Source organism: Salvelinus fontinalis, chromosome 24 (genome assembly GCF_029448725.1).
Source record: "Salvelinus fontinalis isolate EN_2023a chromosome 24, ASM2944872v1, whole genome shotgun sequence".
NCBI lineage: Eukaryota > Metazoa > Chordata > Actinopteri > Salmoniformes > Salmonidae > Salvelinus > Salvelinus fontinalis.
The window spans coordinates 14,077,743-14,091,411 of NC_074688.1; the positions used below are offsets into that span (position 1 = coordinate 14,077,743).

Below are 13,669 nucleotides of genomic sequence, written 5' to 3' on the forward strand. Positions count from 1 at the left end.
TATATCCCGCTAGCTGAATATCCATGTCGTCATTCAGCCACGATTCCGTGAAACATAGGATATTACAGATTTTGATGTCCCGTTGGTAGGATATTTGTGATCGTACCTCGTCTAATTTATTGTCCAATAATTGCACATTGGCGAGTAGCATTGACGGTAACGGCAGCTTTCCCATTCACCTTCTCCGGGTCCTGACCAGGCATCCGGCTCTTTGTCCTCTGTACCTGCGTTGCTTCCTCTTGCAAATAACGGGGATGTCGGCCCTGCCGGGTGTTTGGGAATGTCTTGTGCGTCTTGTTTGTTGTAGAAAAAATCTTTGTCTAATCCGAGATGAATTATCTCTGTCCTGATATCTAGAATCTATTTTTGGTCATAGGAGACGGTGTCAGAAACATTGTGTACAAAATAAGTTACAAATAACGCAAAAAAAAAACACTTAATAGCACAATTGGTTAGGGGACCGTAAAACCGCTGCCATTTCTCCCGGCACCATTTTATAACACAATCACGGCACAACTAGAGAACATTACCAACCCCTATGCTCCGTATTTTCCGCTGGCTGCCCCACCACGAGAGAAAGCACTGAGCTAGGTTGAATCACCTGCATTTTGGAGCTGCCTTACTCAAGAAAGCAAAAAAGAGACCATGTTTAAATGCGGATTTATTAACTCAAATTGTTTTTTTAATGTTTTTTTTTTACATTGTTTGCAATTTGATATGTGACAATTATTAATGCCAAAATAACAGGCAACAGCAAAACATTTCTAAAAGCTTTTAGCTAAAAAGGTGGGCTCTGCCCCACCTGCCCTGAATGACGGGTCGCCACTGCTGACGTGTTGTCTTATGTAAACAAGTCCGAGACGCTGCATAATGTGGGCAGGTCTGTCTCACTGTCTGTAGGTACTGCTACTACGTTTGGACAGAGTGCAATCAGCGCAGCTGTTTCTCTGTGCATGACAATTCTCTCTAGGCGTTACCATCCCGTGTTAGTGCGCAAGTGGGTATGATCGAAATCAAAACCCAACCCTCAAATATCCAATGGATCTAGGAACGTAACAGCTTCCATAAATCACAGTTTTGGAAGATACTAACTTTATGACCAAAATTATGCTTTTACACTTCGTAGTCACTTTTTTTTTACATTAGAATCAATGTTTCTGACCTAATATAATTTTCAACCAGAGAAGTCGTTTTTTGCCTTCAGCTGCCTTTTTAAGTTAATTGGGTACTAGTCATTTAAAAACCATGTAGCCTACTAGCCAAGTGTTGTGAAGGGTAGACTACACAAATAGAATAATATGTTTTGACATTTAAATAAAGAAGGGAGGGTGACTTTCTGAACTGTTAGAGTTAAACCAATGGTTTAAAGTAATACAGAAAAATAATGGCATTTGAGTTGTGATTCGATTACATTGACCAAAATATCAGGTGTTGGAATTTCCATGTAACATTCACCAGAAACAACAATTTCACAGCTACAATAGACTCTTTTTTTAAATAAATGCCCCCAGACCCCCCATTGACCCTGACCCCAAGTTCCGCCCTTGGTTGGCCAGCATAATCCTTTCAATTCTAACCAAACAATGTCCATAATATGCCCTGTGGCTGTAGTTGAGAGATCAATTCGAGCACTCCAAGATCTCTAAATGTATTCAATGCAACACTGTGCCATAATGCACCCTTACTTTGCGCAAGGCACACTAACCATACTGCCATGTGTGATGTTAAGACAAATATTTGTTTATAGAAAATACACTTTTCATTTTTATCTCTTCTCACATGTACTGTGAGAAGAGATAATATGTTTGGGCAAACTTAGAAAAACATATATAGATCAGATACAAGCAATATAGTGTATTTTTTATGATATTAGGCTAATATTCTACATGAAATGTGAAAGGTCAGCTAATTACTGTGAAACCGGATTTACCTGTTCTGCACAGGCCTACACATTCACACAACACAATACCCACACCTTGGCCAATGGCCATATTAAAGGACTTCCTATCAGTGGAACTCAGTCATATCATCAATTCACAGCAAACAGGCAAGGTGTAACTGGAGCGGCTGTTGAGTTGAATGGAGTTCAACCGACCCAAAGGTATGGTGATCTATGCACTTTTAGTGACGTTTGCGCACATGCCTTTATAGATTACCGACATACTGTATGTTTAAAGCTTGATGTGGTCTAAAAATGTAATGAGTATTGTTCTTTAAGTATGTTCCCCGGTAAAAGTAACAATACTTTCTCATTATCACCAACTGTATATTCCACCCCGTTCTACTTTAAGCGTAATTGGAATTTGTAGATATATGACATTTGAAGCGGTGAGCTGTAGTTTAAAGCTGTACAATTATTTGTATTTTTTGCAGTCATGCAGGGGCGTGGTCCAAATACATCTGAAGTAAAAATCATGCAATTCTGTACTGTTGTTGTCAGTCAACATGCAAAATTCATTTATCCGTTACTTATTCTACTTAGAACAGATAATATGTAGATGTAGTTAATTTGGTTTGTGCATTATGGCTACAAATGTAGGTGAATGCATCATTACATGGGATGGAGTACAGTGTGAGAAATAAGGAAGTGCATCAGATAATGTTTTATCCATAATATTATAACACTTTTATGCCATTCATACATGATCAGTACCTATGCATTTTTGATAATCTGGTTATTGTTTTTTGTATTGTATTTAATATTGTTTGCACTGTAAAAGCCTCAGTATGTAGGTGATTTGTACAACAGGATAGATGATTTGTACAAGGCTAAGACAATATAGTACAATATATAGTACAATATAGTACAATACAGTACAACCCATGCAATACAATAAACATATTGATTTGTGAATGGAAAATATAACCGTGTAGTAATCTATGCTGGTTTGTGTAGCTCCAGGGGGAGGGCCTGGAGATGGAGAGGGAGGACAAGTTTTCCTGAGCACACTGGATGAACTCCAGCCTGGGAGGAGTGAACGGAAGCTTGAAGAGCATTGTGGGCTAGCAGGGCTGTCTTCAACCGACACCACTAACGCAGCCAAGACAGACCCCAAAGCTCCTGCAGGAGGATCTGGAAAGGTATGTAACAGAGGGTCAGGTTCAGTGGCAGGACTGCGGAGACATTGAAAGTAGGCCAAAAATGTTGTGATCGGGGGAGAATGTGGTGCACGTTTATATTGAGGGTGTAGTCAAAGACTTCACAAGAAAAGTAACGATAGGTCAAATAGTAACCAGCTAATAACCTGAAACCTAACCCTGTACTAAATGCCTGTGCATGTGTGCACCATGAAAACAACAATACATTTACCATCTAATTTTACTCCATCATATCCATTTGTCAGTTGTAACAATTACAGTCTCTCTCTCCTTCAGGTCGACTTGAACTTAATCCACAGCTCCACATCTTCAGACAGCGAGGAGGAGGACAAAGGCAAGAAGGAAAAGAAAAAGAAGAAGCTGAAGAAGAGGAAGAAGAAGGTGAGTCGCCTAAGCGCTTCCAGTTTGAACATCCCCTACTTGGAATGTACTGTTTACTGGAGGCTCGCAAATGTGGTAAAAGAGACCCGGACATAAATGCAGTGTCATGTCAGTGTGCAGTTTCAGAACTGTGCGCTCTACACTAGTCATTTAAGGTGTAGTCGCTCCACAGCTGAGGGCTGATCTCCAAAACCTATTTTGTATTTTGCAATGGTGCGGTTCTCAAATGGGTCAGCAGGGCTTACTCCAGTCAGGAATACCGATATGAAAAGTGGCAGTAAGGAGAGGGGAGTGGCATTAAGTTATTGCAGAGTACTGTAGATCACAAGCATTAAAAACCCCTGTTAAGTATTCCTGTGGTTGTCTCCAATCATTTATACAACATGACAGTTATCTAGGAATTTTGGTCTTTAATAGTGGGGCATTCTGTAAGACCCTAAAATATGCAATAGAGAAGCACATTCATTACATTCACTCATGAAAGGTAAAGTATGAAATAACCAAATAAGTGAGGTATCTACTGACATGTACTTTACTGGTGTCAATTATGCAATAACCTTTTCTTCTTGTACACAGGATTCCAGTTCATCCTCTTCCTCCTCCTCCTCCGACAGCAGCTCTTCAGACAGTGAAGTAAGCTGCGTAAATCTGACCTAATCTGACCTAATGTTCATCATCATTATATCAGATCTGAGCTTGATTGAGCGTGTCTTGTGCGTTGGAACCAATAGAAGAACAGTCACAAAAGAGTGAACCCTGCCCATCTGGCACTCCAGGCTAAAGCTGCCTGTTTGGAATGAGTCAATGAACAAACAGAGAGAGAGAGAGAGAGGACATTTTGGTTGGATTGGGCCATGTGTTTAGTTTTAGACAAATATCTTGTTCATGCGAAGCCAAAAGGAGACTTGAATCCCCCAATGAAACAATTAAAGTGAAAGGAAGCCTAATTGGTTTATAGAGCGTGTCTTGGCAACGCTGGTATCTACCCTGAAACCAATCCATTGTTGTTTTCATCCTGGGAATACTCTTGCCAAGCGCATCCAAATTAGGTCCCTTGCCATGACACACAGCTTTATAAAGTGGATGTAGTATCGTCTTACTATGTCACATTGGGCTGGGCAGTTTTTACTTGATAAAAAGTGACTACTGTAATTGCTGATGTGAGCTTTATTTAGTCTTACTCTTCTCACTTTTAGATGTGCAATCATTTAGATTTATCTTTCACTCTGAAAAAAACATACCATCACATTTTTGGGGAAATTAGGCTCTGGAAATGAATGCAGCGGTTTATTTGAATATATAATCAGTTTGAAGTAATGTTTGTTTTACGATTTGCGTTGATTATCGATAGCAGGTACTTTGATGCCACAATAGAAACTCAACCGCCAGCGTTGTACGCTGGTCTGGAACCGCGGCACTATGTTCTGTCGGCGTTAGTGAGCAGGAAACTCAGGTTTGCATGCTTGAGATATATGGGGTTGAAAGACTAGCTGAAAGACTAAATGCCAATATGAAACCCGTAGGTATGGTAGGCATGCTGTGACCTTCGGGACCCAGATCTAAGATAGGCATAGGAAACACACCCAGTCATAACCTGTTGAGCTGGTGCCTGCAAGATCAGGAAGTGAAGAGGTGGTAGGGATTTACTTTCTATCTGGACTATACACCGATATGATCCGCACTCTGCAATAGCAGCAAACAAACAAATATGCATAAGGTGGATGTACATACAGTACCACTCAAAAGTTTGGACACACCTACTTATTCAAGGGTTTTTCTTTATTTTTACTATTTTCTACATTGTAGAATAATAGTGAAGACATCAAAACTATGAAATAACACATATGGAATCATGTAGTAACCAAAAAAGTGTTAAATGGATCAACATATATTTTATATTTGAGATTCTTCAAAGTAGCCACTATTGTGAATGGTGTGTGGGTGTATGTGTGTGTGTGTGTATAAGTCATTTTATTAGTCATGAATAACAAAACAAGGATGGATACACCTCACAGGTGGAATAGAATGACTTATACACGCACAGAACCCACCCTAGATGCTGAGTCATCGTGCTTGTTTATTTCTGTTGAATGTCATAGATTAAATCTATGTTTACTACCCAAGTGTCTAAAAGTATCAAGGCACAAGGCGAGACCCAGATGCAGACACAGGAGGCAGATGGTTGGAGTCTTACAATGTTTATCAATCCAAAAGGGTAGGCAAGAGAATGGTCGTGGACAGGCAAAAAGGTCCAAACCAGATCAGAGTAAAGGAGGTAGAGAGTGGCAGACAGGCTCGTGGTCAAGGCAGGCAGAATGGTCAGGCAGGCGGCTACAAAGTCCAGAAACAGGCAAGGGTCAAAACCGGGATGACTAGAAAAAGGAGAATGCAAAAAGCAGGAGCACGGGGAAAAAATGCTGGTTGACCTGGAAACATACAAGACGAACTGGCACAGAGAGACAGGAAACACAGGGATAAATACACTGGGGAAAATTAGCGACACTGGAGGGGGTGGAGACAATCACAAGGACAGGTGAAACAGATCAGAGTGTGTCAAAAAGTACAGAGATCTAAAATGTACTTTCGTCCTACCTGTCAGTGTATGTTTTGTTCTGCTATGTTAACATTAGATGAATAAGTCAAACTCGCAGTGAGACTATCTTCTGTCTGTCCTTCTGTAGGATGGGAAGAAGAAGAAGAGGAAGAAGAAGGCAAAGAAAGAAGGTGCTGGGGATATCATAGTACATGATGCAGCCTTCATATCTGAGCCTGGTGAGTGACAGCTTTGTTTTGTGTGTTCGGGCGTGTGTACTGAAGGCTACGAACTGTTCTAAATGACCTACTGTGTTTAAACACAAATGACCCCACCTTGTAACCAAATATTACACCTACTGTACCTGCCTACTGCTCAAGTGACACATTCACCTAAATTCACATTATATGTATAGATACCATCTTAATGGCACCATTTTTTAATAATTAAGCAATAATGGAAGGAATATGGGTATATGAGGCGAGGGTGGGGTGGGTGGATAGGTGTGTAATCACAGTCCAAAGAGCATGTATTGAGTCAAACATTTGATTGTAATTTTGTTGACTTTGCACCACATCACAGATTTTATCCCTCGAGGGGGTGGCCTTATTTGTTTTAAGATCAAGTTGCAAGAATGAAAGCGAGGGCGTTTTATCTGACCATGTGCACTGTTTATGTTCAATCAATCATCTTTATACAGAAACACCACAAAAACACACAGAACACTGATAATCTTATAAATATTATATTATTGTTCACTAAAACATATTGACTGTTTTTTTTGCAGGCCTCGAAGGCTTCACTGATCTAAACAACGAGGAAACAAAGAAGAAAGAGGATGTGAGTGGGTTTTCATAAAATGTATGATGTCATTTCGTATCATCACCATGGCCAATTTCCTTTTCCAGAAGTTACAAGCCAGAGTTTGCACAGTAACAAGAAGCAACATTAATACTCTACATCGCAGAGGAAGTCAGCGTTTACTTTAATGTTACCATGCCAGGATTTAGAACATGCCTTTTTGTCCCTTCCTCTTAGAATTCAGGCTCAGACAGTGAAGAGGACAAGAAGAAGAAGAAGAAGAAGGAGGAGAAGAAGAAGAAGAAGAAGAAGAAGAAGAAGAAGAAGAAGAAGAAGAAGACGAAGACGAAGGTATGTATTGTAGCTCCCCTGTATACATACAGGTGGTAACGTGTGAAATGTCTCATGAAAGAGCTCCTTTTCTATGTTCCTGTTTTCTGTCTCTCAGGATTCCAGCTCCTCTTCTTCATCTTCCAGCTCATCCTCCTCCTCAGACAGTGAGGAGGAGAAGAAGAAAAAGAAGAAGAAGAAGAAGAAGAAGAAAAAGGTTTGATTCAACATGAGATCAGGTAAACGTGTGGTGCCCATCTTGTCGACACAGCACACTAACGATTTGTTTGAATTCTTTTTCAGGATTCCAGCTCCTCATCTTCATCCTCTGATAGCTCTTCATCCTCCTCATCCTCGGACTGCGACGAGAACAAGAAGAAGAAGAAGAAGAAGAAAAAGAAGAAGAAGCAAAAGAAAAAGGTAAGAACATTTATCATTACACCAACGTGTCTAAACAATGTCAAAGTGTTATAAACAGGATATCAATCCTCTACCAAATCAGCAAATCTGACTGAAACCTTACAACATGACCTGACTTTATTGTGAAACATTTACCTGACGACCTGACTCACGGACATTTCTCTTCTAGGATTCTAGATGTTCTTCTGACAGCGAGGCAGACAAAAAAAAGGTAATATACAGTACCAGATTAGGAGTTCTAGCGTGTTGGTAGCATGTCAAAAACATTGAAAGATGTTTTCAAACTGAGTCTAAAGCAATTTCTGCTTTGCAATCACTGTAGTGTACAACTTTAATTCATTTTCTTTTCAATAATAAAACTGCCTTATTTTGACATGTTATTCCCCCTACACAATTAACAGTTCAATTGCTATCCACACCTCATTTGTTTGCAGACTACACATAAGTTAGTGCAATGAACAGCAAGCTCTTAAACAGCAGGCCAGCACTACTACCGAACCAGACACACCAGCAAGAACAGTTCTTTTCCTCAATGCATGAGGCCTAACTTGGCCTACTTGCATGCGCTTGCCCAGAAAACCCTGCAAGAACATACTGTAGGTACATATGTTCTGTTCTGTTGTGTTTGGGAGCAGGGAGAAGAGGCAGACGGACAGGGCAAGGATGAGTACAGCTGTGCTGCTGGCGTTTCAGCAGCTGGTATGTCGTTTCTTCTTTTAAAATGTCACAACATGTTCAGCTATTCTCATTCTGGATACTTTCTTTGGAAACATTGGCCATTGTAAACACAGCATCACATCAGGTCTTCATGTTCATTTATATCAGGTCATTAAACATGTCCCCAGTGGACAACAAGAAATGATGACCCAAAATATGATTCTCTGCAGGTGACGAGGGTGCTGGACTGGGACAGAAATCGGGCAAAGAAAAAAGAAAGAAAGATGAGAAGAAGAAGAAAGACAAGAAGAAGAAAGACAAGAGAACGGACAAGGTGAGGTCATCGAGGTGTATGACAACAGGCCTTTCGAGAGTTTTAACTTTGAAACATATCATGTACTGAAGCAGAAGTGGTCATAATAAGCATGATTAGCTTATTTTACATGTATTTCTTAATCTATATCAACTGTTAAACTCTGAACGGTTGTTTTGGACCCGGTACCGCGTCCGCTCAGCTTAAGTGGTACCCACTCCGTTGAAAGAGTCGGTGTTCCTAATGTTTCGTACAGTCAGTGTATATTTATTTTGCATTTCCTTGCCTGCTGTTTCTCTGGCTCTGCAATAGTCACGTTGTTAATGTATAGAATCCCATGTATAGAATCCCATGGTGTATCCGAATCCCACAGTTACTACCTTCTAACAGTACTAAGCGTGTGTTTGTAAGACTTATAGTTTTGAATTCAAAATCTATCTAATGAAGGTAGTTTACAAAATGTGTCGCTTAGAAAGTGTCAGCAGAGGGCGTCAGGGATGAACAGGATAAAGTTACAAAGGAATTCAACCTCTCACGCTTTCTCAGGGCTCTGCGTCTGAGAGCGATGACGATGACAAGGTAAAACACAAACATATCTACAAACGGACACTCCTCTCCTCACTTTGAATTGAAACTCTCTCTGTATCCACTGAATGACTTTCTCTGTCGTAATACCCTCTCCCCAATCACAGTGCAAGAAAGACAAAGCAAAGGAGGGTGGTGCATCAGCTGAATGGATTTGTAAGTAAATCAAAAAAGAATTGTCTCAGAAGAGATATGGAGATTATGAAGGGGAAATCTTGAGGATGATAGTCTTTTTTCCCGTGACGAAAGGTGGCAGAGATTTTCCTGAAGGAATGGAAGCTGGAAATCTGAGTGATGACGAGAGAGAAGGAGGCAAGGAGAAAGAGAAGAAGAAGAAGTTGAAGAAAAAAAAGAAGGTACTCAGTTCCCACTGGCTCCCTGTGCTACAGTACAGACAACCTTTCCCACAAGTATTTAGTTGAGCTGTGTTATTCTGCCATCGGACTTGAGCTCCTCTCCAAAAGTGTTATGTATTGAGCTCATGTAATGAATTACGTAATACAGCTACAATACCCTAATGAGGGCTTTTTTCAATTGAAGGACTCTGGCTGTTCATCATCCTCTTCGTCATCTTCATCCTCGGACAGCGAGGATGATAAAAAGAAGAAAAAAAAGAAGACGATGAAGAAGAAGAAGAAGAAGAAAGCTGAGGTTGGTGGTTCCAAACTATCAGCCACATTGTATTCTATGGTATTGTTGGATGGTGCAATGCTCCACACTGTCCCCATATGACTGACATATTGGACACCGTTCTTGCCACAGGATTCCAGTTCTTCATCTTCCTCCTCCTCGTCTTCGTCCTCCTCTCCCTCCTCATCCTCTTCTGATAGCGAGGAGGAAAATAAAAAGAAGAAGAAAAAGAAGGTGAGAAAGCGATGTGTTGTAGGGTTTAACATAAAAAGAAGCATATTGTTTTTGTTGACTCACTGTTGACTCTGGTTATTTCTGTATCACAATAAAACTGTGTAAAACCGTACTAAACCTTTGGCCATCTATAGCCCAATGATAGACCCTAGAAAGTTGTTAAGTACTTCATAGTGACCTTTTTTTGGTTGTTGTCCCTCAGGATTCTAGTTCTTCATCCTCTGACAGCTCCTCCTCCTCTGACAGCGATGATGACAAAAAGAAAAAGAAGAAGATGAAGAAGAAGAAAAAGGTAAGTGTAGCAATTTAGCAATGAAATGTTGTACGTCCATATTGCTCTAGTTACTCCATTGGCTATTGCATCCCTTTGGCTCTATCTCCTCAGCATTACAGCATGGAAGCAAAGGCAGACATGTTACAAAGCGTCTTCTTCTTTGGAAAATACAGGATAGATATCTGATTTAAAGTTTATGTCTGTTTCAGGATTGCAGCTCTGATGATTCAGATAGCGAGAAAGACAGGAAGAAGAAGAAGAAGAAGAAGAAGAAGAAGAAGAAGAAGAAGAAGACAAAGAAAAAGGTGAGTGCCGAGGAATACAGATGTTATTTTGAGAAACCCAGTGGGCAGGGTTATGGTTAGAAGCCCACTGGTAAGTGAATTAATTCCACTCTCTTCATTTTTCGTTGACAGGGTTCCTGCTCATCAGACAGCGAAGACGATAAGAAGAAAAAGAAGAAGACGAAGGATAAGAAGGTACGTTGTTCTATTGTCTGTCTTGGGGGAGGGTCTTTACAATTTTGAAAGATATTGGAGATATCAAATGAAACTTTTATTGTGTGTCCAGGACGATTCTGACAGCGAGGAAGACAAGAAGAAGAAGAAGGACAAGAAGAAAAAGAAGAAGAAGGATAAGGTGTGTTTTCAATTGTCCTGTATTGGGGAGGGTCCATTTTTTAAAGAACAGTTCATTTGAGATATCTAATCATATCTGAATGACCAGCATATTTCTATTTGTGTCCAGGACTCTGACAGCGAGGAAGACAAGAAAAAGAAGAAGAAGAAGGACAAGAAGAAAAAGAAGGATACGGAGGTAGGTTTTTTATTGGCTGCAAAACAAAATAATAATTGAAATAACTGTTAATTAGAGATATCTAATGACACTTGAATGACCAGAATAAAAAAAAAATTGTGTCCAGGACTCATCTGACAGCGAGGATGATAAGAAGAAGAAGAAGAAGAAAAAGAAGAAGGTATCTTTTTTAATTGACTGTCTTAGAGAGTGATCCTCAAACTAACGACAGTAACAATCAGAATGTGACTGTGGATCGTTTCTCCTGTGCACCCAGGATTCTGGTTCTGACAGCGAGGAAGATAAAAAGAAGAAGAGGAAGAAGAAAGACAAGAAGAAGGATAAGAAGAAGAAAGACAAGAAAAAGGATAAGAAGAAGAAAGACAAGAAGAAGCAAAAGGTGAGTAACACAAATGTATTTGGAAGTTATTTATGAGCCCCTCTATGAGTTATGAGCCCAATGCACATAGTGGAGGCTAATAAAATAGGATAGTATTTCATCACCATATACTATATTTATGTGTGTCTAGGATGACTCCTCATCTGGAAGTGATGATGATAAGAAAAAGAAGAAGAAAAAGAAGAAGAAGAAGAAGGAGAAGAAGAAAGAAAAGGTAAGTCTCCATAAAGGTAAATGTTATTTGGAGATGCACAACAGTGAGGGGAACACTGGAATCTGATGGACCACGTCCTCTGTTTGCCCTGTAGGGTTCCTCTTCTGGAAGTGATGATGATGAGAAGAAAAAGAAGAAAGACAAGAAGGTAAATGTTATTTGGAGATGCATATGATACTGTTTGGAACACTGTCTTTCCTCCGGAAGTGAGAAAGACAAGAAGAAGATACAAATAAGGGAGACAAATTCCTGGTAGAGTTTTGTTATATACACAAACATGTGATACCAAAATAGCTTATTGACTAATTCTCCTTAAATTTACACTGTATTTTTTTGGGGTCACAGGACTCCTGTTCCGATGTTGAGGGAGAATCTAAGAAAAAAACAAAGGAAGATGACAACAAGAAAGAGGTAGGTACAAGGTAGTGAATATTGGAATTGTATGCAAAGCGAAAGCCAAACCCTCAAGGTTTTCCCTGGGGTAGTCCAATCATCTCCTCAACGTCTCAGCTCTAAAGCAGGTATGTAGGACAGTTTTGAAGTAAAAGCCACTCATAGGTACGTGTCTGCGAGAATAGTTTCATTTAAATATATCAGTTCCATTCTATTATTTTCTCATGTATTCCCTTTTAGGATGGACCTGAGAATGAAAAGTGTGGAGAGATGAAAAAGGAGGGGACATATGTAGGTGGCTTGGTGATGGGAGGAGGGTGCATGGATAGCAAACCATCTGACGAGGGATCAGCTATTCGCCCGAAACCCACCCTGAAGTTGGAGTTTTGTGGGCCGTCGGCAGACCCCAGACCCAACACTCGCTATGAGTCCATTTATAGCCCCTCGCACTCTCTCAGTCCCAGGGAGAGTAGCCCCTCCCGCCCGCCACGCAGTCCCTTGGAGGCCCTGATGCGGAACCCAACCTGGACCAGCGACCGTGACCCAATGACCGGGAGAGGACCGGCCAGCAGCAGAACCACACTGCTCAAATCCAGTGATCTGCTCAGGGGTCCTAAGCCTTATCAGCCGTAATTAACATGGAGATTGGAAAAGATAGGCCAAGATGATTCATGCTCATTACAATCAGGCTGAAACATGATCAAAAGGAATTCTGTCAGAAATAAAAAAAATCATTTCAATAGGTACATTTTTGTGAATCTCTTTTCCAACTGAAGCTGGTCAACTTTTGCAATTAATACACTTTTGTCTCTTTGGAAACCTCACACGTGAGTGACATGCAATTTGTTTATCTAAAGTAAAGTGAGAAGTTTGAAAATAATTGACGTGTATGTGTCTGTGTGTCTGTGTACACATCCAGGAATTTCCAGCATTGTTCATGCAGGCTTAGCTGATCAGATCCACTATACTATGAATGTAGTTTGAGGAGTTAGTGAGGTAACTTTGGTCAACTCTGAGTTCAATTTGGGATAACCGGTACCATGAATGTGGCTCACCTTTAAGCCAATTTGGTAAATCTGCTTCAGCGCGCAGGCTAACTACAATTATCTTGAATGAAGCGTCTGATGTGTGAGTTGAGGACCAATGAAATCAGATTCTCTCCCTCTCGCAGATATTATATAATATCATCATCCACTTCATTTGAGGAAGAAAACTGCTTAAATATTAATCAAATGTGTTTTTGTGTGTATTTGACAAATGCTTTTGATACTTCACGCACAGTAAAACTTTTGTATGAGAATACAATTATTTTATTTTTTAAGAGTGGGAAAAAAGGTGCTGTGCATTGATATGCACACCAAAGGCGGCATTAACGATAAGTAATAAAATAAAGATGACACTTCAACAAGCCTATTTCACACCATAACCTGCTGAATTTGCAAGATAACTTTTCTTTCATTTTGATTTCGCCGCAAATGAAAAGGTGGCACATGGATTGATGTTTCAGTATTGTCTCAATTAAGAGTTTGGCGTTCGACTAGCCACATGGGGGGGGGTGGGGGGGGGGGGGGGAACTGAACATTAGCTGTTACTGGCAAAGAGGTTTGAAA

The 13,669-nt window shown here is 40.3% G+C and overlaps 1 protein-coding gene across 1 annotated transcript; it reads left to right on the top strand.

The window, feature by feature from the left end:
• Window positions 1–2,000: 2,000 nt before the first annotated feature.
• LOC129821990 (protein starmaker-like) lies at window positions 2,001–12,805 on the top strand. The gene is made up of 28 exons (XM_055879795.1): window positions 2,001–2,101; window positions 2,897–3,081; window positions 3,376–3,480; window positions 4,057–4,113; window positions 6,162–6,252; window positions 6,801–6,853; window positions 7,052–7,165; window positions 7,263–7,361; window positions 7,448–7,564; window positions 7,734–7,775; window positions 8,200–8,263; window positions 8,452–8,555; window positions 9,081–9,113; window positions 9,227–9,275; window positions 9,369–9,475; window positions 9,660–9,770; window positions 9,882–9,983; window positions 10,186–10,275; window positions 10,467–10,562; window positions 10,674–10,736; window positions 10,828–10,896; window positions 11,005–11,073; window positions 11,180–11,233; window positions 11,330–11,452; window positions 11,583–11,666; window positions 11,761–11,814; window positions 12,012–12,077; window positions 12,300–12,805. Exons 1-28 carry the CDS (start codon window positions 2,080–2,082, stop codon window positions 12,690–12,692), a joined length of 2,616 nt encoding a protein of 871 aa, XP_055735770.1. The 5' UTR covers window positions 2,001–2,079; the 3' UTR covers window positions 12,693–12,805.
• Window positions 12,806–13,669: the final 864 nt, after the last annotated feature.